Source organism: Haliotis rufescens, unplaced genomic scaffold (genome assembly GCF_023055435.1).
Source record: "Haliotis rufescens isolate VD_foot unplaced genomic scaffold, xgHalRufe1.0.p SCAF_3, whole genome shotgun sequence".
Lineage (NCBI taxonomy): Eukaryota > Metazoa > Mollusca > Gastropoda > Lepetellida > Haliotidae > Haliotis > Haliotis rufescens.
Window position 1 is genome coordinate 31754199 of NW_025964001.1, and position 23938 is coordinate 31778136.

A 23938-nucleotide genomic window follows, 5' to 3' on the forward strand; every position below is an offset into this window, starting at 1 on the left:
ATACACTATGAGACACAGCAACCGTAGAGGATTGTGGTAACACACCGCTCATTCGTGGGGCGACTGTCGTGCTAGCAAGACGTATACTAAAATCGGGGCTCGATTCTGATTTGGAAAATCATTTTTACTGGTTTTCGACCAATTCGTGTGACATTTATTTTGTTTAAGTACGTTGCGATTCTGTGCGCTTGTTGTGTCAAAACGTTATCTTTCGATGGGGTGAATTTTTTTGTTGTTGTAGTATTTTGCGATGTATTTAAGATCATTTTAAGAGAAAAGTTTCGATTATTGTGATCTATGTTGGTATTTTTATTCGCGGTAGACATGTTTTGGTTGTTGCTTTCATGTGTCTGCGTCCACCCAGTTGAATGGCTTCACATGGTTAATATACGACGTCGGAAGACTCAACTAGCGAAAAAACACCAACTGCTGAAAACCCAAGACCCACGTACCCTACCCAAACCCCCTACAGCAACCCATAATCTCCAGTATCAAAATAGCAAGCACTTAATTACACACACACACACCACATATATTCAAAATAACTCGGACACAAAAGTGAACTTATATACTTTTGCGTGTAACTTTCTCAACCTCAAAATGTTACACCCATTAAATCCAATAGCGATTAGCCTACATACGAAATATACACACAAGGTATTCATAAACCTGAAAACGCCACATTAATTTCAATAATCCCATAATGCTTTTGTGATATACAAAGGGACATAACTGAAGTAGCGCTACATAATACCGGCATACAATATACATACGTGTTTGTGAAATTACCCCCCTTTGATTGATAGTTACATTGCTGCATGTTTTACGTTTTTCTGTGTCTTTTTCAGGTTTCCTTTCGGGACCAGTCTCTGACGTCATCAGCGACTGAAAATGGCGGACGGGGATCTAAATGTCGATAGTTTGATAGCTCGACTACTGGAAGGTGAGTACATGAATATGCAATTTAATATATGACTGTAGTAGTTTGTACGTAGCCTGTATATTATTTCCATCCAGAGTAGAAATTTATGTTGGTTTTGTAACTTTTCTGAGTCAGCAAATTACGATTTGTTTTGACATCTTGTGTTTTGGTTCAACTTTTGAGTTCCGGAACTAAGCTAAGATTCGGAAGGAAAAACATTCCTTACTCCTGATAGTTTGCCTTGTCCGTTCGTTATTCTGAGTTGAGGCATGCACGTGTATAGCGGCTATCTAATATTTAGCGTGCACCTGTTGTTCAACTAGTGCTATGCAGAGTATTTCCAACATGCTTGTTCAAAACTTGGAACAGGCACGTCAATGTCAAATATTGCTATGGTATCACCCCGGGTCTGTTAACTCAAAGTTACTCAATTTTAGGGTTAAATGTTAGAGCTACATTCGTAAGGGATGAAAATGAGATTTGCAATACTTCACAGTGTCAGTAGACTAGTATAGCCATGATACATCTATCAATGCAGCACTCACACAAGTTCGGTACGATGCAGTCTTATTCTAGTGTATTGGTGATACATGCATGAGAGGATGTTCTCTGAATCCTAATATATTGGTCTGGAACAAGATCTGATAGGTCAGCTTGAACAGTTGCTATGGTTATGCAAGATTAGAGCAGTGGCTCAGAATGTCATCCTGCTCATGTGTGCAGAGTGTTTTACTGTGCAAACTATTGTATGATGAGACACACCCTCTTGCATAGAAGAGGCGGTGGGGTAGCAAAAGTGGTGAAATCGTTTGCCGGTCACGCCAAAGACCTGGGTTCGATTTTCGCACATGGGTACAATGTGTGAAGCCCATTTCTGATGTCCCCAAACATAGTATTGCCGTAATTTTGCTATAAGCTGCATAAAACCATTCTCACTCACTCAAACTCTTGCATAGAACCATTTGATTTTTCATGTTTGCCTTAGTGTTTCATTTGTTTTGATTGGTCGCTTAAAAAATGAAATCCATTTCTTGGATCTTATGAATTATCAGTAAATTTGTTTACAGATTTTGCTTATAGCTAGCATGCTTGGGTCATTTACATCATTCTCAGCTGGAATTCTGAGAATACCTTCATCATGTAGGCCACTTTTACTTATTTCATCTGGTGTTAATTTTTGTGTACAGTTCGAGGATGTCGGCCAGGCAAGACTGTTCAGATGACAGAGGCGGAAGTGCGCGGCCTATGTCTCAAGTCGCGAGAGATATTTCTCAGTCAGCCCATCTTATTAGAATTGGAGGCTCCTCTTAAAATATGCGGTGAGTTAGTTGAGTTGTCACATTCTGCATAATGTTTTTATATGCAGTTCTTACTGGAGTTGCACCTAAATGAGCACCTCACATCAACACGATTTTATCAGGATAGTGCAGGGTTCATTCGAGACATTTTATGATATGCCCTTGTAGGGTTTGACATGATCACAAATCTTGAAGTCAGGGACTAGTAACAGGTTGTGAGGGGCTAAGTAGTCACAGAACTACAAAAAAGTTGAATTTTGAGCCTTATTCAGTTAATATGTGTGAATAATGGAAAGTAACATTTAATATACTACCGACAAAAACTAAGGGAACAGTGTCTGTAAACTTACGCTTTGGTGTCTAGATTAATATCGGGTGTGTCCACCATGTTTGGCGATACATGCACGATGCCTTAATGGCATACTGTTGATTAACTTTTGTATGGTTGCCCTTGGTATTGCTTGCCAAGCTGGCCCATGTTGGCGAGTACTGGGTCTATAGCTTACACTCTCTGCCTGAGAACATCCTACACCACGTACACAGGCTTTTACCTTGACTTACAAAAGTGAGACCACAATAATAATTTTCAGAGTCCTTTTTTAACAGTATGAAGGTCCTGTAAAGTAGTGAAATGGTGTAGTGTACAGTACATTTTGATAATTACCTTTGAGCCTGGAATTAGTCAGTGTTCATGTGGACAGTGGTGGACATGATGGATGAAATGAGACACCCATAACTGCTCTTGATGTGCTGTAGGTATAATGAATATTATTATTATGCGTCCCTACGGAAGCAGTATATTCTTTTTCTGCAATCAATCTCAACATTTGTGAGTACTGGAGGCACATTTGTGTGTCGTGTAACACCTGATCTTGCAGGTGCTCTATTGGGGATATGTCAGGGGACTTAGGGGGCCAGTCCAATGTCTGTATGCCTTCTTGTCTGAGATGTCGCTATATAAGTGCAATAATCTTGGACGCGACGTTAAACCCAATTTCACCTCGCCTCTTGTCTGAGATAATCGGTGACAACCTGAGCACGATGTGGTGCAATTAATGTAATGAAACGGTCTTGTCTGGGTGTCTTTTGTTTAGGCCTTGACGGCACTTGTCCCACTGTCAAGAAACTAAATGTTTTGATTTTCCAAACATTTGAGCAACTTTGGACATTGACGTTTACACCCGTCCACACCATTTTGACTTCATTGAGATACTGTGTTGAAGGTATTTTTAGGAAGTCCCCTATGGGGACATACCCTTTTGGCTTGTGTCTACATGCATCAGATGCTGTTCATGCATGGTGTGAAATTTCCTTATGATTAGATGTTGTTTTCAGCATGTTCAGATGCAACACCACAGTATTTCATATGTGCATCTCCGTGGTAGTACCTAATAGATATGTCTACAGGAAAAGAGTGCATGTAAAACATTTCAATTCAAAATTGTGTGTGATTTACCCTTGTTTGTCCAAAAACCATGATCCTTGAATACACTCAATACTAGATACTGCAACACTAACTGCTGTGTTATGTGTAATCATCCAAGATCTGAGATTGTACTTATTTGGAGTAGTTTATGCATCTATGTTTCATCTTTGATAAACTTATGGGACCAGGGTGCTACCTGGTTTGGTCTGGTGCAACTAGCTTTTCATTTCAACATGCTCCTGGTGCAAGTTAAAACACGTTTCTTAAATCGAGCCCTGGCTGGTAACATGAGGACAGAGGATGGCCGAATGGCTCCTTGGAACTTAAGTTGGAACTGTCAGATAAGTGAACAATACGAGGGTTCTGTCCTCTCAATGGTATTCCTGCTCTATAGTCTATACACACATAAAGTTCTTCTGCACTTTGACAAACTTTGTGATATTTGACTGACAAAAACACTGGGGGTCTTCAAACAAGTAATTTATTTTAGTTAGTGTACTGTTTCCTATCAGTACAGGAAAAGGCATGATTTTTGTTTACCCACATTTAATCAAGTTATACCAATTGAAAACCTAAGTTTCTAAGTTCTAGTACAGTGTGAGAGAAGAGTGAGGATGGAATGCATTTCCCTATTTTAAATGTTGCCCAGTGGTCACTATACTTGCTGGATGTAGTGTGTTTAAACCCCAGTTCCATCACAGCAAGTACATATGTAGTATTTGAGATAAAACCTTTAATTTCAGCCTGAGTTGTTTCCTAAGTTGCATGAATTTTACATTTGTATGGTCTATACGCAGCCCTTAAGGCTTTCTAACGATGTTCCTTTATCAAAACTGTATAGAAATAATTTTCTCACACTTTTCTGCTTTGTGATGGTCCCTAAACCTTTTTCCTTTGTTGACAATGTCAAACTTCTGTTTATATGGCAGACCAAGTGCCAAGTTCTCGGATATAATCATGATAATGTCTTATAACTATAAAAGGGGTTTAGCTTTGTCCCTTTCTTTGACAAAATACTTGTATTCATTGCATGCATGTAATAGCACAAATGTCAGATTTGAGAACCATGCTTTCACAGACACATCTATGTAACCATTCAGTTCAATTGTGTAGAGAGTATGTAATGATTTCCATAATGTAAACATCTTATACAGATATATTCTGTGTGTAGAGTCATGTTGTATGAAACATCAATGTGCTGTGTCATGGTGTCAATTGCCAGCTTGTGTATTGTGTGATTTTCCATTGACCATGGTGACACGAGGTTATTGCATATATTATAGCATGTATAGTGTGTTTCATTTTAGTACTTTTTGGAGTATTGGAATCGTTAATATCTGGTGTAAAGTATTTTCTTCCCTAATTTGCAGGTAAGAACAATGATTCCCCTGTTAGGGCTATTATTATTTAACTGATATTTGGGGAACATAATAAAGATTGAGCTCTCATTTGGCAATGGAGGACAAAATTTGTTTCTTTATATATCCGTGACTTCCTTGGTACTTTCTTCTCTGAATGTGGTAATGTCCCCAAAATCTTATGAATTGAAATGTGAACTACGGGTAATTGGATTTAACTTATTGTGCCCACAGCTTTATGAGAGTCTCAGAGTCTTTAATGATAAAAAAAACCCTTCCCCAGTAAATGTATTGTGTAATTTCGAGCTTTCAACTCGCATTTTCTTTGTAGAAAACTGTGTTGTCTGATCATTGAGGGATTATTTAAGAAATGCCAGGGACAGACTGTGCCATTTCAAAACTAAAGAGTGACAAAAACGATGCTGCTGGCTAGAATAAAATGACACCATTATGTTATGGGGTATTGGCCAATCTGGGATATAGGCTGACCCCTATCCTAAATTTGACCCTTAAAATCTCAATTATCATGAGCACATTTCTGGGATATGAAGATATTGGGAGTTAATGTATGTTATATATATTCCCAGAGTTAAGTAAGTTGATTATATCTATCTCTAAAATCACAGTGCTATGAACATGATGAACACATATTAGGTAACAGCTTCTGGGTTAATTACCATGGCCAGCATGACTGAGTCATGTGGGGGTCAGCTGCCTCCATTAAAGGTGGAGAACGGCTGGTTGGCTACTGACGCATGACATTGGGGATGAGGCGAGGAATACCATAGACCATAAAGGTATCGTATCACAATATGTGGCAGCTTGTCAGTCATTCGGCCAGGAGTTAAAGTCAGATGCTTTAGATGAGCCTGGACTCCACCCTCAGACAGGGCCTAGGCAGATAGGCTCACTGATGCCTTCAAGATGCCATTAGGCCATGGCTGTCCATTTACTGTTATACATTATAAATTTTTAAGAAAACAAGTGGTCCAAATTAATTTCCTCTTGGCCTAACACTAGTGAGCATGTCCTACCTCTGCCTACCTCTGCCTACCTCTGCCCCACCATAAAGCTGGTGTTTAATCTAAGCTGCACAAGCAAGGCCTACTTGTCTATCTTGATGTTTGTGGACAATTTAACTGTTAATCCAAATAATGACTTCGCCTATTGCCCTTTGCAGTCACCATGATAACCATGATAACAGCAGACATGGCTATGCCTAATTAGTAGATAACCAGCATGTTTATGTTCAAAAGATCATACTAAGGGGTCCGACTATTTGATAATCGGGTGGGGGCTGGTATTTTGTCGCACAATATTGTTTATATTATTGCAATGTGTTTTTAGACAAAAAATATTTTGGCTCATACTGTATTCGACGTAATAAGTGCGGAATTTGCTAATATATTGGCTCTGGAAAAATATATCTGTCGTGTATAACAGACTTTTCTTTTGTATCATTCAGGCTGTCAGCATAAACCACCGAATTTACGATCTTTCAACTCTTGAGAGCGCCCTGGGCGATTATTACGTCGAATACAGTAGTTTTAATTAAATCAGACAATTTTGACAAGTTCGTGAGAAAAGTAAATGCTAATAATATAAATTGTGAATCATTATAGCTACAGTATTCCCCCGAACTCTATCCTCAGCCCTTGGATCCCCTTTACGATCAATTAGCCCTATACGGTCATTAGGGTTAGGTACCCGTTTGTTGGCTATTACAGATTCTATAGCGATTCCTAATATTCCTCACACAAAAACGTCGAGTAAAAAGGATGGAATGGTTTTGTGTCGAATATTTTGGCTTCTGGAAACTGTCCTGGAACATTCACACAAGCCACTTTCACCAGCTACATTTTTTCAAGTTCTGATTCAAAAGCGAACTCACTGTTGTGTCGTCACAATTCATGCCCATGCCTCCCTCATTCCTTACTATTATCCACATCATCCTTACAGTGTTCTCTACCACACTTTTCTGTCACAAAAATCACCTGACCAATTATTAAATACCGTGTCATTCATGCGTACTCGCGAGTTCGACGTCTGATGCCTGGAGCCATTTTCAGTTCACGCTGTATCGGCTCATTCCTCACCAATCTGTTTCTTGTTGATTAAGGAATGGGACGAGTGTGCCAAATGGCATCAGGATCATTTGTGAGTGTCTATAGACTAAAGTCACGAGACACCATGCCTACCCGTAACCTCTGTAAGTGTCCGTCACCTATTCGACTTTTTTCATTCAGTTCCGTAAAGGTGTAGGCAGGACTAGGTAAATTGTACTCAGTTCATAGTGTCGACGTAGCTCTGTCGGACAGCTGTCGGGCTAACAATCCGAGAGGTTGTGGTACTGTATTCTAAAGGTGCTGCAATTATTTTGTTGACAGTATGAAGGAGTTGTTGAGTTGTTGGTTTGTTGCTGTGTTCCAGGTGACATCCATGGCCAGTACACAGATCTGCTTCGGTTGTTTGAATACGGAGGTTTTCCACCAGAATCTAACTACTTATTTCTTGGAGACTATGTTGACCGAGGCAAACAATCTTTAGAAACCATATGTCTCTTGTTAGCATACAAAATCAAATATCCTGAGAACTTTTTTCTTCTCCGAGGGAATCATGAATGCGCCAGTATCAACCGTATTTATGGCTTCTATGATGAATGTAAGTATTTATGTATCATATAATTTACTGATTTCCATGATCCATATTCATGATCATAATAATATTGTTTATGTGTACATTATAATACACAATATAACCTTTGAAAATCTGGGTTAGCAGTGGTAGAAACTAACAGTTTCAGTCCACTAGTCCTTATAATGATAACATATAGCAAAACTTTTAAAAATGGCAAGTTTCTACTAGTCCTTATGATACCTTTACTATTGGGCAGTTTGGCAAGGACTAGTGCCAATTTCTAACCCTGGTTAGAATAAGTTTTCAGCAACTCATGCTTGCCGTAACAGTTGACTGTGCTTGTTGTAAGAGCCGACTACTGTAGATTTTTGTACCAAAATATGGTTGAAGGGTGATAGAATCAGGGCAGATGACTGGAAATGGTAATTTTGAACCAGGGAAGACACAATACAGAAATGAGAATCTTGATCAGCAATGATCAGCTTGTTATTTTATTGCAATGTATGTGAAAGGTATGTATGGATTTAGATTTTTTTGTATGTGACTTGCAGGTAAAAGGCGATTCAATGTGAAACTGTGGAAAACATTTACAGACTGCTTCAACTGTCTACCTATTGCAGCCATTATTGACGAGAAGATCTTCTGTTGCCATGGAGGTACTTGTGCTTGTTATTGTTAACAATAAAATGTGTAGTGGTAAAGTTACTGAATTTCTTTTCTTGTATTTATGTATAGGTTCCAGATGTCCCAAGCTTTGGGAAGATGCTGGTTTTTTTGTGAAACAATTGAAAAAATGGCATGGCTTGAGAAAATGCCATATTATAAGGCTCAGAGTTGAAATTTTGTGTTTGTGTAAAGTAAATTATCTGTTGTCTTTTGCAATACTTTTTATACAATAGTACTTTCATTCTTTAAGATTTGGAAACATTGTGAAAATTGTATTCTATTATTCAGATAGTTAGGGCAATGAGACTGGTAACAACCTGAACAATGACCATTGTATGACACATGTGAACAAGATTTGGATATACATTGAATCTAACAAAATGCTTTGGAATATTGTGGAAATATACATGTTAAACACATGATGTAGATGAAAATCTAAACAGATTGCGAGAACTCTATCACAATGTATTGAGATGTAACCATGACAACTATTGCGTTGCTAGGTTTGTCACCTGATCTGCAGTCTATGGAACAGATCCGGCGTATAATGAGACCAACGGATGTCCCTGACACAGGTAGGCAACCACAGGTGGACTGGCACACATCCAGCGCATGTAGACACACACTCAGACACACTCAGACACACACTCAGACACACGTGTATACATACACTCAGACACACATGTATACATACAGTCATACACACGTGTATACATACAGTCATACACACATGGAGACACACACTCAGGCACACATCCAGCACATGTAGACATACACTCAGACACACGTGTATACATACACTCAGACACACGTGTAGACATACAGTCATACACACATGTAGACACAAACTCAGGCACACATCCAGCACATGTAGACATACACTCAGACACACGTGTATACATACACTCAGACACACGTGTAGACATACAGTCATACACACATGTAGACACACACTCAGGCACACATCCAGCACATGTAGACATACACTCAGACACATGTAGACACACTCAGACACACATGTAGACATACACTCAGATACATCCTGCACATGTAGACTCACAGACACATCCTGCATGTGTAGACACACTCAGCCACACATCCTTGACATTTAGACATACACTTAGACACACATCCTGCACATGTAGACATACACTCAGACACACATCCTGCACATGTAGACGTACACTCAGCCACACATCCTGCACATTTAGACATACACTCAGACACACATCCTGCACATGTAGACGACGCACTCAGACACACATCCTGCACATTTAAACATACACTAAGACACACATCCTGCACATGTAGACATACACTCAGACACACATCCTGCACATGTAGACGACACACTCAGACACACATCCTGCACATGTAGACATACACTCAGCCACACATCCTGCACATTAAGACATACACTTAGACACACATCCAGCACATGTAGACATACACTCAGACACACGTGTATACATACACTCAGACACACGTGTAGACATACAGTCATACACACATGTAGACACACACTCAGGCACACATCCAGCACATGTAGACATACACTCAGACACATGTAGACACACTCAGACACACATGTAGACATACACTCAGATACATCCTGCACATGTAGACTCACAGACACATCCTGCATGTGTAGACACACTCAGCCACACATCCTTGACATTTAGACATACACTTAGACACACATCCTGCACATGTAGACATACACTCAGACACACATCCTGCACATGTAGACGTACACTCAGCCACACATCCTGCACATTTAGACATACACTCAGACACACATCCTGCACATGTAGACGACGCACTCAGACACACATCCTGCACATTTAAACATACACTAAGACACACATCCTGCACATGTAGACATACACTCAGACACACATCCTGCACATGTAGACGACACACTCAGACACACATCCTGCACATGTAGACATACACTCAGCCACACATCCTGCACATTAAGACATACACTTAGACACACATCCTGGACATGTAGACATACACTCAGCCACACATCCTGCACATATAGACATACACTTAGACACACATCCTGCACATGTAGACATACACTCAGACACACATCCTGCACATGTAGACACACACTCAGACACACATCCTGCACATGTAGACACACACTCAGACACACATCCTGCACATGTAGACGACACACTCAGACACACATCCTGCACATGTAGACATACACTCAGACACACATCCTGCACATTAAGACATACACTTAGAAACACATCCTGCACATGTAGGCGTACACTCAGCCACACATCCTGCACATTTAGACATACACTTAGCCACACATCCTGCACATGTAGACGACACACTCCGACACACATCCTGCACATGTAGACATACACTCAGACACACATCCTGCACATGTAGACATACACTTAGAAACACATCCTGCACATGTAGACATACACTCAGACACACATCCTGCACATGTAGACACACACTCAGACACATCCTGCTCATGTAGACACAGACACATCCTGCACATGTAGACATACACTCAGACACACATCCTGCACATGTAGACGTACACTCAGCCACACATCCTGCACATTTAGACATACACTTAGACACACATCCTGCACATGTAGACATACACTCAGACACACATCCTGCACATGTAGACGACGCACTCAGACACACATCCTGCACATTTAAACATACACTAAGACACACATCCTGCACATGTAGACATACACTCAGACACACATCCTGCACATGTAGACGACACACTCAGACACACATCCTGCACATGTAGACATACACTCAGCCACACATCCTGCACATTAAGACATACACTTAGATACACATCCTGGACATGTAGACATACACTCAGCCACACATCCTGCACATATAGACATACACTTAGACACACATCCTGCACATGTAGACATACACTCAGACACACATCCTGCACATGTAGACACACACTCAGACACACATCCTGCACATGTAGACATACACTCAGACACACATCCTGCACATGTAGACGACACACTCAGACACACATCCTGCACATGTAGACATACACTCAGCCACACATCCTGCACATGTAGACATACACTTAGAAACACATCCTGCACATGTAGGCGTACACTCAGCCACACATCCTGCACATTTAGACATACACTTAGCCACACATCCTGCACATGTAGACGACACACTCCGACACACATCCTGCACATGTAGACATACACTCCGACACACATCCTGCACATGTAGACACACACTCAGCCACACATCCTGCACATGTAGACATACACTTAGAAACACATCCTGCACATGTAGACATACACTCAGACACACATCCTGCACATGTAGACACACACTCAGACACATCCTGCTCATGTAGACACAGACACATCCTGCACATGTAGACACACACTCAGACACACATCCTGCACTTGCAGACATACACTCCGACACACTCGGACACACATCCTGCACTTGCAGACATACACTCCGACACACATCCTGCACATGTAGACACACACCTAGACATATGTTCTGCACTTGTAGACACACACTCAGACACATCCTGCACATGTAGACGCACTCAGACACACATCCTGCACATGTAGACACACACCTGGACACTCATCCTGCACATGTAGAAATACACTCACATACATCCTTCAAGCTTTGTACAAACAAAGAAATTGTTCCTGGGATACGCATGCTTGGTAAAAAGAAAAATAATGGTCAACCCCTCCTTCAGTCCATCAAAGAAAAAAATATCCCAGGGCCAACTCAGAATATTGAATCTCTGCTCCCCAAGATGGAAATCTACTGAAAAGAATCCTAAGTCCTGTTTGGTCTGAACATATTTTGGCCTAGACTGCATGTGTATTGACACTATCTTGCTTGTGTTGCAGGATTGCTCTGTGACTTGCTGTGGTCAGACCCGGACAAGGAGGTTCAGGGTTGGGGGGAGAATGACCGAGGTGTATCCTTCACCTTCGGAGCAGACGTTGTCTGCAAGTTCCTAAGTCGACATGATCTGGATCTCATCTGCAGGGCACATCAGGTGCATAGATGTTTGTTGTCTTCCTTTTAACAGTGGTACCAAATTAGATTTGTGGTATTCAGTGAGTATTTTAGGGAAATGTTTACTTTCGACACGATGTGTTAGGACTGAGACCTACACTTATGTATGGAGGGGAGTGTGACATGTTTTATTGTCTGCTTTGGTTCATAATCATGTCTTCAATTCTGGTAAACATGTTACTTCTCCATAGGTGAATCTACCACACAACAAAAACTAACACTTTGCTACTGGGGAAAATTAGTACCTACCTGCTTTCCTTGATCAGAAATTGCAGATGTAGAGAAAAGCGCAATAATTCTAGTTAATTAATTATTTCTTATCCTGACACAACACAATTTCCCTTTTCACTTCGATCATATGACACAGAGCCCAAAACGTGAGTCTTCTAGCGCCGAGACACCCCTTCCCCTTGGTTACCAATCAGAGTTATCTGTCCTCAAACTCTCACTTTCCGTCATAAGGATACACATGTGCTTGCGTTTCAGGAATTATATCCTTTAACATCAGTCTTATTAAATGTGGTGGAGTTGCATTCCTTGGGCACGCCAGAAACCTATGATTGTGGGTTCGAATCCAGGTTCACCCTGATTATGTTTCTAGGTTTGTCAGCTATATACCTGTACTCCTGGGTTTCACCGAAGTGGTAAACTTCTGAGACCTTGGCCTCTCCTCCCACATTAAGCTGACACGCCGTGATATATAACTGTAATACTGTTAAAAGCGGCGTTAAGCCCAACACACTCACTCACATTTTTTGTATTTTGTTCCACATGTTGGAGAAAGGAAGATTTTCCCATTGAGCATAGTCTCATCTACACGTAATCCAGTGTTTACAATACTGCAAGCTTAGACCCCAAACCGCCATCTGTGGGATAAGCAGTGCAATGTATTGTCAGGATAAGAAATAATTTACAGGAATTAGGATATCCATGATATTAGTATACTTATCCTGACAACAAGACTCGAACCCATCCGTCCCCGTCTGAATATCAACCAATATGCTGATGAGAAGGCAGTGAGGGGTCAAGGACAGATAACTCCCAATTTGGTAACCACAGGCAAGGGGGGCCCCGTATGGAGATGTTGGCATTGTGTTGTGTTAGGATAAGAAATATTTTACATATTGTGTTAGTATAAGTATCCTAATATCATGAATATCCAAGATAAGTATACTTCTATTATAAGTATCCAAGATAAGTATACTATAATCATAAGTATCCAAATTCTTGTATGTGTTTAGTTTTTGTTTTCCCAGGGGTGGTGGGGTAGCCTAGTGGTTAAACCGTTGGTTCGTCACGCCAAAGACGGTGTTCCATTCCCAACACGGGTTCAATGTGTGAAGCCCATTTCTCTGTGTTCCCTGCCGTGATATTGCTGGACTATTGCTAAAAGCAGTGTAAATACATACTCACTTGCTTGTTTTCACTCCTGACCTGTGAAATCCGGGGTAGAATATGTCTTCAGCAAGCCATGCTTGCAATAAAAGGCGACTATGCTTGTCGTAAGAGTAACGGGATTGGGTGGTCAGGCTTGCCGACTTGGTTTATGCATGACATCGTATCCCAATCACTGGATTATCTGGTCCAGACTCAATTATTTACAGACCACTGTCATCTAGCTGGAATATTGCTGAGTGTGGCGTTAAACAACAAGAACAACAACTTGTTTTCCCAGTTGCAAAAAGTTAGGAAAGAAGCTGTTTGTCATTTATATTCATTGGCATGTTCAAGGCAGAACAGCTGACATGTGTCCCATCAGTTGTCAACACTGATGCTTGGTGTTGTAGGTGGTGGAAGATGGGTATGAGTTCTTCGCTAAACGACAGCTGGTTACACTTTTCTCTGCACCAAACTACTGTGGAGAGTTTGACAATGCTGGAGGAATGATGTCTGTAGACGACACACTCATGTGTTCATTTCAGGTGAGCTGTGTTTCAGTGTACAATGCATTCTTTGTATTTATCATTTAATAATTATAGGGACATTGGGTTCCAGTGGCCTAAGACACCATAAATTACTATGCAGGGTTGCTTCCTTAGTAGGGCGAATGGCTATTGATGCAATGATTTCAAGACATTTTTACAGTATATGTCAGACCGCCTCGCGGTCTAGTGGTAGAGCATCCGCTCAGAGAGAGGATGGTCCTGAGTTCAATCCCCAGTCGCGTCATACCACAAGGATTAACCCTGCCTGGTGCTTGGCATTAAGGGGCTAAAACAAGGACAGGGCGGCTCGGAGTCAGTGTACTGTGTCTGAGAGGGGTATTCATGTTTAAAGTGTGGCATGGCATCTCTGGGCTAGCACTATAAGTCTGGACTAGTACAAGCAGCAAAACACACACACAATTTACTTTACAGTGCTGCAATTCGCTGGGCCATTGTTTCTCTTGCCTTTGGTTTGAAACCCAGGTTCCCCTGATGACCATTCATGTTAGCACCTTACCTGTGCTTGTGGTATTTCCAGAGGTGGTCATAGGTACAGTGTGTGAAGCCCTTTTCTGGTGTCCCCTGCCGTGATATTGCTGGAATATTGCTAAAAGCGGCGTAAAACCATACTCACTCACTCCATAGGTGGTAAATATGTACAGCCTGCGTCACCTCCCTCCCACATCAAGTGCAGACCATTTTATGACCGTAACTCAGGCGTGCCTTAAACTAGGGATCTATGACATTAGCCACTTGTCCGAAGCAAAGGTCTAGTAAAACATTTTTCAGTGTTGTAAGCTCAGCTGAATATAAACTATGCGATGAAAGTCTTCTGCAACAATCTTCGAAAGACAAGTTCGGGTTAATAGACAAAAACATATTTAGCACATTTAGCTGGTCTGACTGACTGATCATGCTGATTGGGAACTGATTGGGAACTGATTGTGTGGATTGTTGCTTATTCTTGCATATTAATGGTTTGTCTGGTCCAGTCTGGATAATGTCACCATTTTTGGACTATTTCACTCCAAATTGTTTGGTACAGACAGTGATTATGAAGCTGCCTTATGTCACAGGGGATGCTTTAAGGCTTTGTCAGAATCTTGTTTAAGTAACCTTGCAGTACAAGTAGATGTCCTTCATCATGTTCATAGATTATTTTGTTGACACATTGATTAGTCATGTCAAGGATCATAGCCATCCTTGAGGTCATAGCTAGGAGAAATGTTCATTGTTATGGCAACACGAGAATCATTTACTGTATAATGCTCTAGATCAATGAAACTTGGTATATGTCATCCTTGGGGCAAAGCCCTGAACTGGAAAAGTGTGTTTGTGACCTGTGTTTTTCCTAACTGATTGTGTGTAACCTGACTGATTGTGTGTTACCTGATTGATTGCGTGTTACCAGACTGATTGTGTGTTACCTGATTGATTGTTTTACCTGATTGATTGTGTGTTACCTGATTGATTGTGAGTTACCCGACTGATTGCGTGTTACCCGACTGATTGTGTGTTACCTGAATGATTGCGTGTTACCTGACTGATTGCGTGTTACCTGATTGATTGTGAGTTACCTGACTGATTGCATGTTACCTGACTGATTGCATGTTACCTGACTGATTGAGTGTTACCAGACTGATTGTGAGTTACCTGAATGATTGCGTGTTACCTGATTGATTGAGTGTTACCAGACTGATTGTGTGTTACCTGATTGATTGAGTGTTACCAGACTGATTGTGAGTTACCTGACTGATTGCGTGTTACCTGACTGATTGTTTTACCAGACTGATTGTGTGTTACCTGATTGATTGTTTTACCTGATTGATTGTGTATTACCTGACTGATTGCGTGTTACCTGACTGATTGTTTTCCCAGACTGATTGTGTGTTACCTGATTGATTGTTTTACCTGATTGATTGTGTGCTACCTGATTTATTGAGTGTTACCAGACTGATTGTGAGTTACCTGACTGATTGTGTGTTACCTGACTGATTATTTTACCCGACTGATTGTGTGTTACCTGATTGATTGAGTGTTACCAGACTGATTGTGAGTTACCCGAATGATTGTGTGTTACCTGATTGATTGTTTTACCCGATTGATTGTGTGTTACCTAACTGATTGTGAGTTACCCGACTGATTGCGTGTTACCTGACTGATTGTGTGTTACCTGAATGATTGCGTGTTACCTGACTGATTGTGTGTTACCTGATTGATTGCCTGTTACCTGACTGATTGTGAGTTACCTGACTGATTGCGTGTTACCTGACTGATTGAGTGTTACCAGACTGATTGTGAGTTACCTGATTGATTGCTTGTTACCTGACTGATTGTGAGTTACCCCACTGATTGTGTGTTACCTGATTGATTGTTTTACCTGATTGATTGCGTTTTACCTGACTGATTGTTTTACCCAACTGATTGTGTGTTACCTGATTGATTGAGTGTTACCAGACTGATTGTGAGTTACCTGACTGATTGCGTGTTACCTGACTGATTGTTTTACCCGATTGATTGTGTGTTACCTGACTAACTGCGTGTTACCTGACTGATTGTGTGTTACCTTAACCACCAGATTCCCTGCTGATATTGCTGGAATATTGCTAATAACTGCATAAAACTATACTCTCTCACTCACTTACTCACTCATTATTTTCAAAATATGTGTGTACAGAAATTGTTTTTTGTTTTCAGATTTTGAAACCATCTGAGAAGAAAGCCAAGTACCAGTATGGAGGATTAAACTCGGGTCGACCAATTACACCCCCTCGGGGGCCCCAGAAGAAAAAAAACTGAAATGAGACCCCTGGATCAATATCATCTTCATCACACACCCATCACTATATTTGTACCGCTGACAGGCAACAAACCAATCAGGATTGATCTTACATCTGACAGGCAACAAACCAATCAGGGTTGATCTTACATCTGACAGGCAACAAACCAATCAGGATTGATCTTAAATCTGACAGGCAACAAACCAATCAGGGTTGATCTTACATCTGACAGGCAACAAACCAATCAGGGTTGATCTTACATCTGACAGGCAACAAACGACAGGCAAAAAATCAAGACCACTAAGAATGTTGTTTGTGTGTATATGAATATCTGCTGAGTTGATGCAAAGGAAATTTATGAGGTTGTACAGATATTTGAAATTGTAATTTGGTTAAAATGTATATGGACAGTACATTTGTTTTTATTAGACTTGTTGAACTGGTTCCAAACACTTCTCAAAGTTTGGACTTTCTTGCTGTCCAGCATATATCCTGCACTGAAATATATGACCAAAGTTATATGAGGTGTAGTTTCACAGACCTATTTGCTGACATAACAGTCGTACAACTTCTTTTCCTTCGTTCTGTTAAATGTTTTTGTTACCCCTGTATTTAAAGACGGTAAAGATAATGTTGGACATCAAGACATTTGTGGTGAGTGTATATTAACTGATGTACCACAAGTTTTAATTTTGTAGGTAAAAGTAAATCTGCACCAGTTTTGGGACACAATACATTGATTAGGCTCATGAAGCAATGGTTGCATGGCTCTTAAAATAAGGGAGGGAAGTGTGGATTTTGTTTTTTGACTGTTATCAATGTAATTATCACCCTCACCAAATAACCTCCCATATTATCACTAGGGGTAAAACGATACAGGAAGGTCACGATACGATGCATATCACGATACAAAGGTTCAAAAGGAAAAGCTAGCTGTAGAAACTTATTTGTTGTGGCTCTTTTTAGCAGTGAACTTAATTGCAACACATTTTGCGATCTTTGACTGACAAAAATGCTGTGACCTGTGTCAGAAAGTTATTATGCATGGTGCTTCTCTATTGTGTGTAACTTATAAGGATGTGGGATAACCAAGTGGTTCAGCTTCATGCTGAAGATCTGCCTGGAGTATTGTAGAAAGTGACGTAGAAATGTACTCACTCATTCGCACTATAAAGGTTTACTTGAGTTTGTTAGCAGTATGATCAGTTAGGAGGGACAAGAGTGAAGATCTTTTGTTACTGGAATTAACTCTGTGAAATAACCAGCCTGATAAGTATCCACATGTTGTAGCAGTGACAATTAGTGCCCCTGTGACTTGATTAATCGCTGCTAGTTACTGTGATAAAAGGATGTAAATCTTAGTTTAGTACACATGGCAAATATTCTTGATGGATTTGATACAGGAGTGAACTGTTGACAATTAATAGAACTGATAATAATTATAATAATACTTAATATACACATGATATTGTTGCAAGATGGGCACAAAATGGGAGAGTAGATGGGGGATTTTGTACGTCATGACCATGTTGCAGTGCCGTGTACTGCAGAAGATGCATCACTGTTTTACTTGATGAATAATGCATATTAACCTTGGTTTGTCCAACTTGCTTTGCCTGAACAAATTTTGTATCTACAACACTTGTTTTACACACTGACGGTTGTTTTTTTGAATGGCATTGCTATTTCTTCACTTGGCATGTCTTGAAAGTATATTTGTTAACAATAAACCATGCACAATGCAACAATTTGCGTGTAAACGTTTGCTTATTATTTAACGTATAGCTTAATCATGCCTACATTCTTACAAGAAATATTTTCTTTCCTTCAAGTTTGTTCTATGCTACTGTATAATATTTGATGTCGTGTCAGTGATTTTGTGCAATGCATTCAAGTGTAAGCTATAGTTTTAAGATTGTTGCTCTACACTTTCGTTGAGGTATAGAACATGGGATATTCATTTTCTAATGGTTCCTTACCAGTGTCTTATGTTCTTTGTTATATTTGTAAAATAGCTCTGATTATATATACCATTTAGTGCCTTCCCCCTTAATGCCTGACTTGTTTGTTTCTGGTTGTCAGACGTGCATTATATTATTGTTTAAGAAGTGTAGTGAATTGCAGCCTATGTATTCTGTGTTGTAGGCAAGGTCACAAATTAATTAATTACTCGGAATTGCCACATACATTTTCTGTTATTTTACTTCTTTGTGGGAATGTTTTGGATTCCAAATGTTTTTGTTTTTGTCTCCACTAGATTTATTTCCCTACCTGTGCGACCAGTTTTGATCTGTATTTTCATGACAAGGGCAAATAACTCTAACACATTTCATATCAACTCTTATGGACATCTCTGCCACTGTTTGGATGTCACCAACATGAAATAATTAAAATCATCATTATTTAAACTGAAGTTTTTCTCTCTTTTTTCTAAATTAACACATACAATCTGTCAAACAAGTACTTGTTTGTTTGTACCTTTATGATGTGTTGAACATTATTGAAGTTTTGAAATATACACTTAAGTAAGATGAAGCTAGGGCCAATTTTCAGCCCAAAGCATCACATTGTTAGTATGCTGTAATGTTTGGTATCAGGCTAGCAGACAATAATAACACTACATACACAGACAATGTCCAAGTTTCCCACATGCAACTAATTAGACCCAAACTGAGAAGGGGTTTTAGATTGTAGTAAGTTCCTTTAAGAATAAAATGTCATAAAATTAAGGGAACCTTGAGGTCTTTGAACTAGGGACCCCCTAAACCTTTAACTTTTAACACTAGGGTTATGACAAGGACCTCTTCACTTTCATGCTTAATTTCAAACACTGGTTCAGTACAATTATTTTAGTAATTGAGCATCCACATGAATTGTGATGACCATAAAGCCATACTTACTCCTACACTTATTTTCTTTCTTTCCTCTGGGCTATTTTTCTTTACTTTATCTCCTTTTCAAGTGTTTTTATATTTTGAACTGGTTGTTGGGTTATCTCCCTTTATTGGTTATTGAGGTTAGTGAATAGGGACAGCAAGGTATGGCAAAATGCTTTGTTTAAACCTTGTAAAAGCCAGTGACCAAAGAATAAATTGCTATCGCTTTAAATTGAAGTGCCAGCCCATGCTACTTTGAATGGATCAGATTAGGACAACAGCCATATGGCATTAAGAGACAAATTAAATATGTCAGTATTTAGTCATGTAGGATCTGGAATGGTCTCTCTTATCAAAGGGAACCTACTCCTGTCCGACTGTCCAGAGTGTAAATATAGTCTTGAACTATAGTCATTGACTCTCCGTAGTAGAAAACATGTAGACTGCAAAATGTGTGGTCTAATTTGGTTTGAAAACGTTTCAAAACTGAAGGAGAGGTACATTTAGGGTAAGTAAGAATCTCAATCCTAGAATTTTAGTAGAAACAGATTGTTGTTAACAGAATGAACATGTTATGTACCATTAAAAAGTTGTGATTTGTTTAGTAACAGAAAATATATATTTTGTTTGCAGCTGCTTTTAGACCATGTTGGTTTTTTTCGTTCGATCTTTTATTTTTTATTTGTTGGTTTATAAACCTTTTGCCCCCCAAACCAATGTTGAAAGTAAGGAAAAAGAATACAGAACATTTCAGCTCCCAAATTGCCTAACAATTAAATAATGAAAAAGAATTAAGTTTCCACTTTGGATGACATGAAGGTTAGTATTGGTGGTCGATATTTCGATTGTGTTTTAGTAGGTTCCATGATCTATGTATACACCCAAAAGTTAAGGAGAACACAAGTGTGTTCATCAGGGTTTTGAAGGATGAAAACAAGTTCTGAAGTTATCAATTTGTGCACAGTAAGGGAATCCTCCTGCTACAAACTGCATCACGGGCATGTTCCTGGGACCACACCTACTTGTCAAGTCTCTTTCAGCCTCCTCCTCAAAGCCTTCTTCTTTCTCTATTTTTTTTCTTTGCATTGGTCAATTTTTGTAAGCCAACTAATAAAACTAAAAGGTGTAAATGTTGTGCTGTTGGCGTGTTTGTGACCGTACATCAGTGAGACTAGTATGTGTGTGCCCTGCTCCTACAGCCATTGTTCATTACCTACAGTGTCACCTGGGACTGTGCTATCTGCTTGTACTTGCAGAGCAAATGTATTGGACCATAACAATCCGATACACTAAAACAATACACACATACTTCATCTGTACTAGTTGACTGCAGGGCGTGGGGTAGCCTAGTGGTTAAAGGGTTTGCTTGTAATGCCGAAGACCTGGGTTCGATTCCCGACATGGGTACAATGTGTGAAGCCCATTTCTAGTGGTTCCCCTCACCATAATATTGCTGGATAATTACTAAAAGTGGCATATAACCCAACCAACTCACTCACTCACTCCATCATTTGTAGATGGTGTAGGGTTACATCAACTCTAAGATTGGGTTCGAATTCCAGATTTGCCCAATTTTTGACATCAGAAAGATGAATATAGTTTGTATTGGTTATGTGACCCTATATAGAGACAACCCTGAGACAATGACAACATGACACCTATCTTCAAAACAGCTATACTATTGTACTTGTAAGTCGGCATGTGGTTGATAAGCTGAAGTGGGTTGGGTAAGAGTAAGATAACAAGTATTTATTCTGACAGTACATGGAATGCATTAGTATAAGGCTACATAAATAACTTGTTCTCAGACAGTGATGGGTGTAGGGAGCATTGATGGCCCCATCATCGAAGGTGCCGCAATTTGTTGTGCGGACTTGCCAGAATCGTGGTTTCATTGATGCCCTGATGATGTGTCTTGGTTTCTCAGGGCCATACTTTGGCTTGCTGGTTTCACCAGAACCTGCTTCAGGCTTCCTCACCCATCAGACACGCCATGATGTAACTGAAATGTTGAAAGTCACTCACTCAATGTTGTTTGGAAAATTGATAGTCAACCTGTTCATTTTATTTGTTAAAACATAATGTACTCAAGGATTGTAATTTTCAGTTTTGTGTTAAGCAGATATATGTTATGATTTGACAACGTGGCTGAGAACCAAGTGTATTTTTAAGGCCGATCAATCTTCTAACAACACATAGACATTATTTTACATGTATAGTGTCCATATGGTTCTTGTATTGAACAAGTATTCATAAAACAGCATGACATTCTCTGTAATAATATAGGTTGGTACGATACCCTGCATTATTTAACTCTGTGATACACTTAAATTTGTATCAGTATATACTGGGGTATTGTTTCACCAATTATTTCAGTATTTCTGTACACTAAATTGTCTGGTACTAATCAACTGCATGGATATATCATACAAGTCCCTTGTTGCACTCTGCTGTTTTACAAAAACATGACTCTTTACGAAGATGTGTAAAAAAAATGAATCAACTTTTCTTTTCATCAGTTGTATGCAAATTGAGTTCTGCTCCAAAATAGTGCATCATATCCCTTATTCCAGTGTATCACGTCAGTCCTAGTAGCAGCCACCATTACTTCATCCAACTTGTCCAACAATTCAGGAACATTGATGTTAACATTTTTGAAGTGTACATTATATTTACGTACAAAAGACACCTACAGTCGAGCTTACTTGCACAATCAGTGTGGGAGCTGGACTATTTACCTTCACCACCGAGGTTGAACAGTTGACGATTTGATGAGATATCTTTGGCTGACATTAGCAAAATTGTTAAAATGCAGCAGATACATATCTTCTCTTCAAATATGTGTTGTCCAGCTTTACAAAGTGTAGTCATTTGATAATTCTTACTAAGCTATTTTTGTATGCTAGGCCAGACCAATTTGATTCTTTAGTTTCCCAGAGAATTGAAAAAAACGTCCGTCTTTTCAGGTTTCTTTCATTTTCCTCCTTGGCTTTTGGACAAGACAATCTGTAAAACATGAAATAATTTGGTCTGGCCTCATTATGAAATATTCTGTATACAAGACAGTGTTATTAAATGACTGATCAAAAATAATTGTACAGTTTAAGGAAAAAATATTTTTGTTTTGTATTGGAAGTTTTTCAGAGAATTACATGTATATTGCCATATTAGATCTCTTAGATTGTTACATTATACATGTGAGGTGTCCGTCACCTTCAAAGTGTATCAAATACCGACCAGAATCTGACAAGTTTGTTGGTTGTGCTTCTTCAGATTCTATAGAATCATGCATGCTCCTCATACAGTATTAGCTGTTATTCCCCAACATGCAGGGATGCAGTTCCATTGGTATCAGCACAGCATCATTGAGTACTGTAATACGATCCTTGTATGTGCGATACGATACGATACGATACGATACAATACAATACACTAATTGTTTACTGTTGTCTATCGAAGACTTGATCCATGGCACGTTCTTTTTTCTGGTAGATTAATAGCATGGCCACAGAAGTTTTAAAGATTGAATTTAGATTTTGCATTAATGTTATTTTCATGTTTGCAAGTAAAACAAGCTTTCGCAAGAATAAAATTATGTAGCATCAAGGTATGACGGAAATGTAATTGTACGTTTCTACCATGGAGACCAGCCCAAATTCCAAGTTCAACATGTATGTATTCTAAATTACATCCTGTTAGGGTATTCGACAAGCTTTCAGACAGCTAGTAACCATGGTAACACTGATGAAAACATCTGATCAGTGGCGTCATGTCCTGCACGTTATTGAAGATCGGACTTCAGATCTCGATGGTGCCGTGCTGTGTTGCATGCCACTAGATCACAATACATTTTCAGTAGGAGTCTTGTGGTAAGAGCCATGCGGGAATCACTGTAGCCCGTGTGTTGTAATTTTATGTATTATTTATATCATTTATAATTACAGAATATTTGTTAAATGAG

At 39.6% G+C, this 23938-nt stretch overlaps 1 protein-coding gene across 1 annotated transcript; it reads left to right on the top strand.

Moving 5' to 3' along the window:
- The first annotated feature begins 83 nt into the window (after positions 1-83).
- Positions 84-23934, top strand: LOC124146136 (serine/threonine-protein phosphatase PP1-beta catalytic subunit). The gene is made up of 9 exons (XM_046516273.2): positions 84-167; positions 849-943; positions 2110-2241; positions 7435-7665; positions 8193-8297; positions 8811-8882; positions 12225-12376; positions 14184-14318; positions 17019-23934. The coding sequence occupies exons 2-9, from the start codon at positions 892-894 to the stop codon at positions 17118-17120; spliced, it is 981 nt and encodes a 326-aa protein (XP_046372229.1). The 5' UTR covers positions 84-167; positions 849-891; the 3' UTR covers positions 17121-23934.
- The last annotated feature ends 4 nt before the right edge of the window (positions 23935-23938 follow it).

Excerpts from the sequence above, each read along its gene's own strand:
- LOC124146136 (XM_046516273.2), top strand. The coding sequence starts at position 892 with ATGGCGGACGGGGATCTAAATGTCGATAGTTTGATAGCTCGACTACTG. Across the intron at positions 7,666-8,192 it reads TTATGGCTTCTATGATGAAT|GTAAAAGGCGATTCAATGTG; the intron begins GTAAGTATTTAT and ends TGTGACTTGCAG. Across the intron at positions 8,298-8,810 it reads GATCTTCTGTTGCCATGGAG|GTTTGTCACCTGATCTGCAG; the intron begins GTACTTGTGCTT and ends TTGCGTTGCTAG.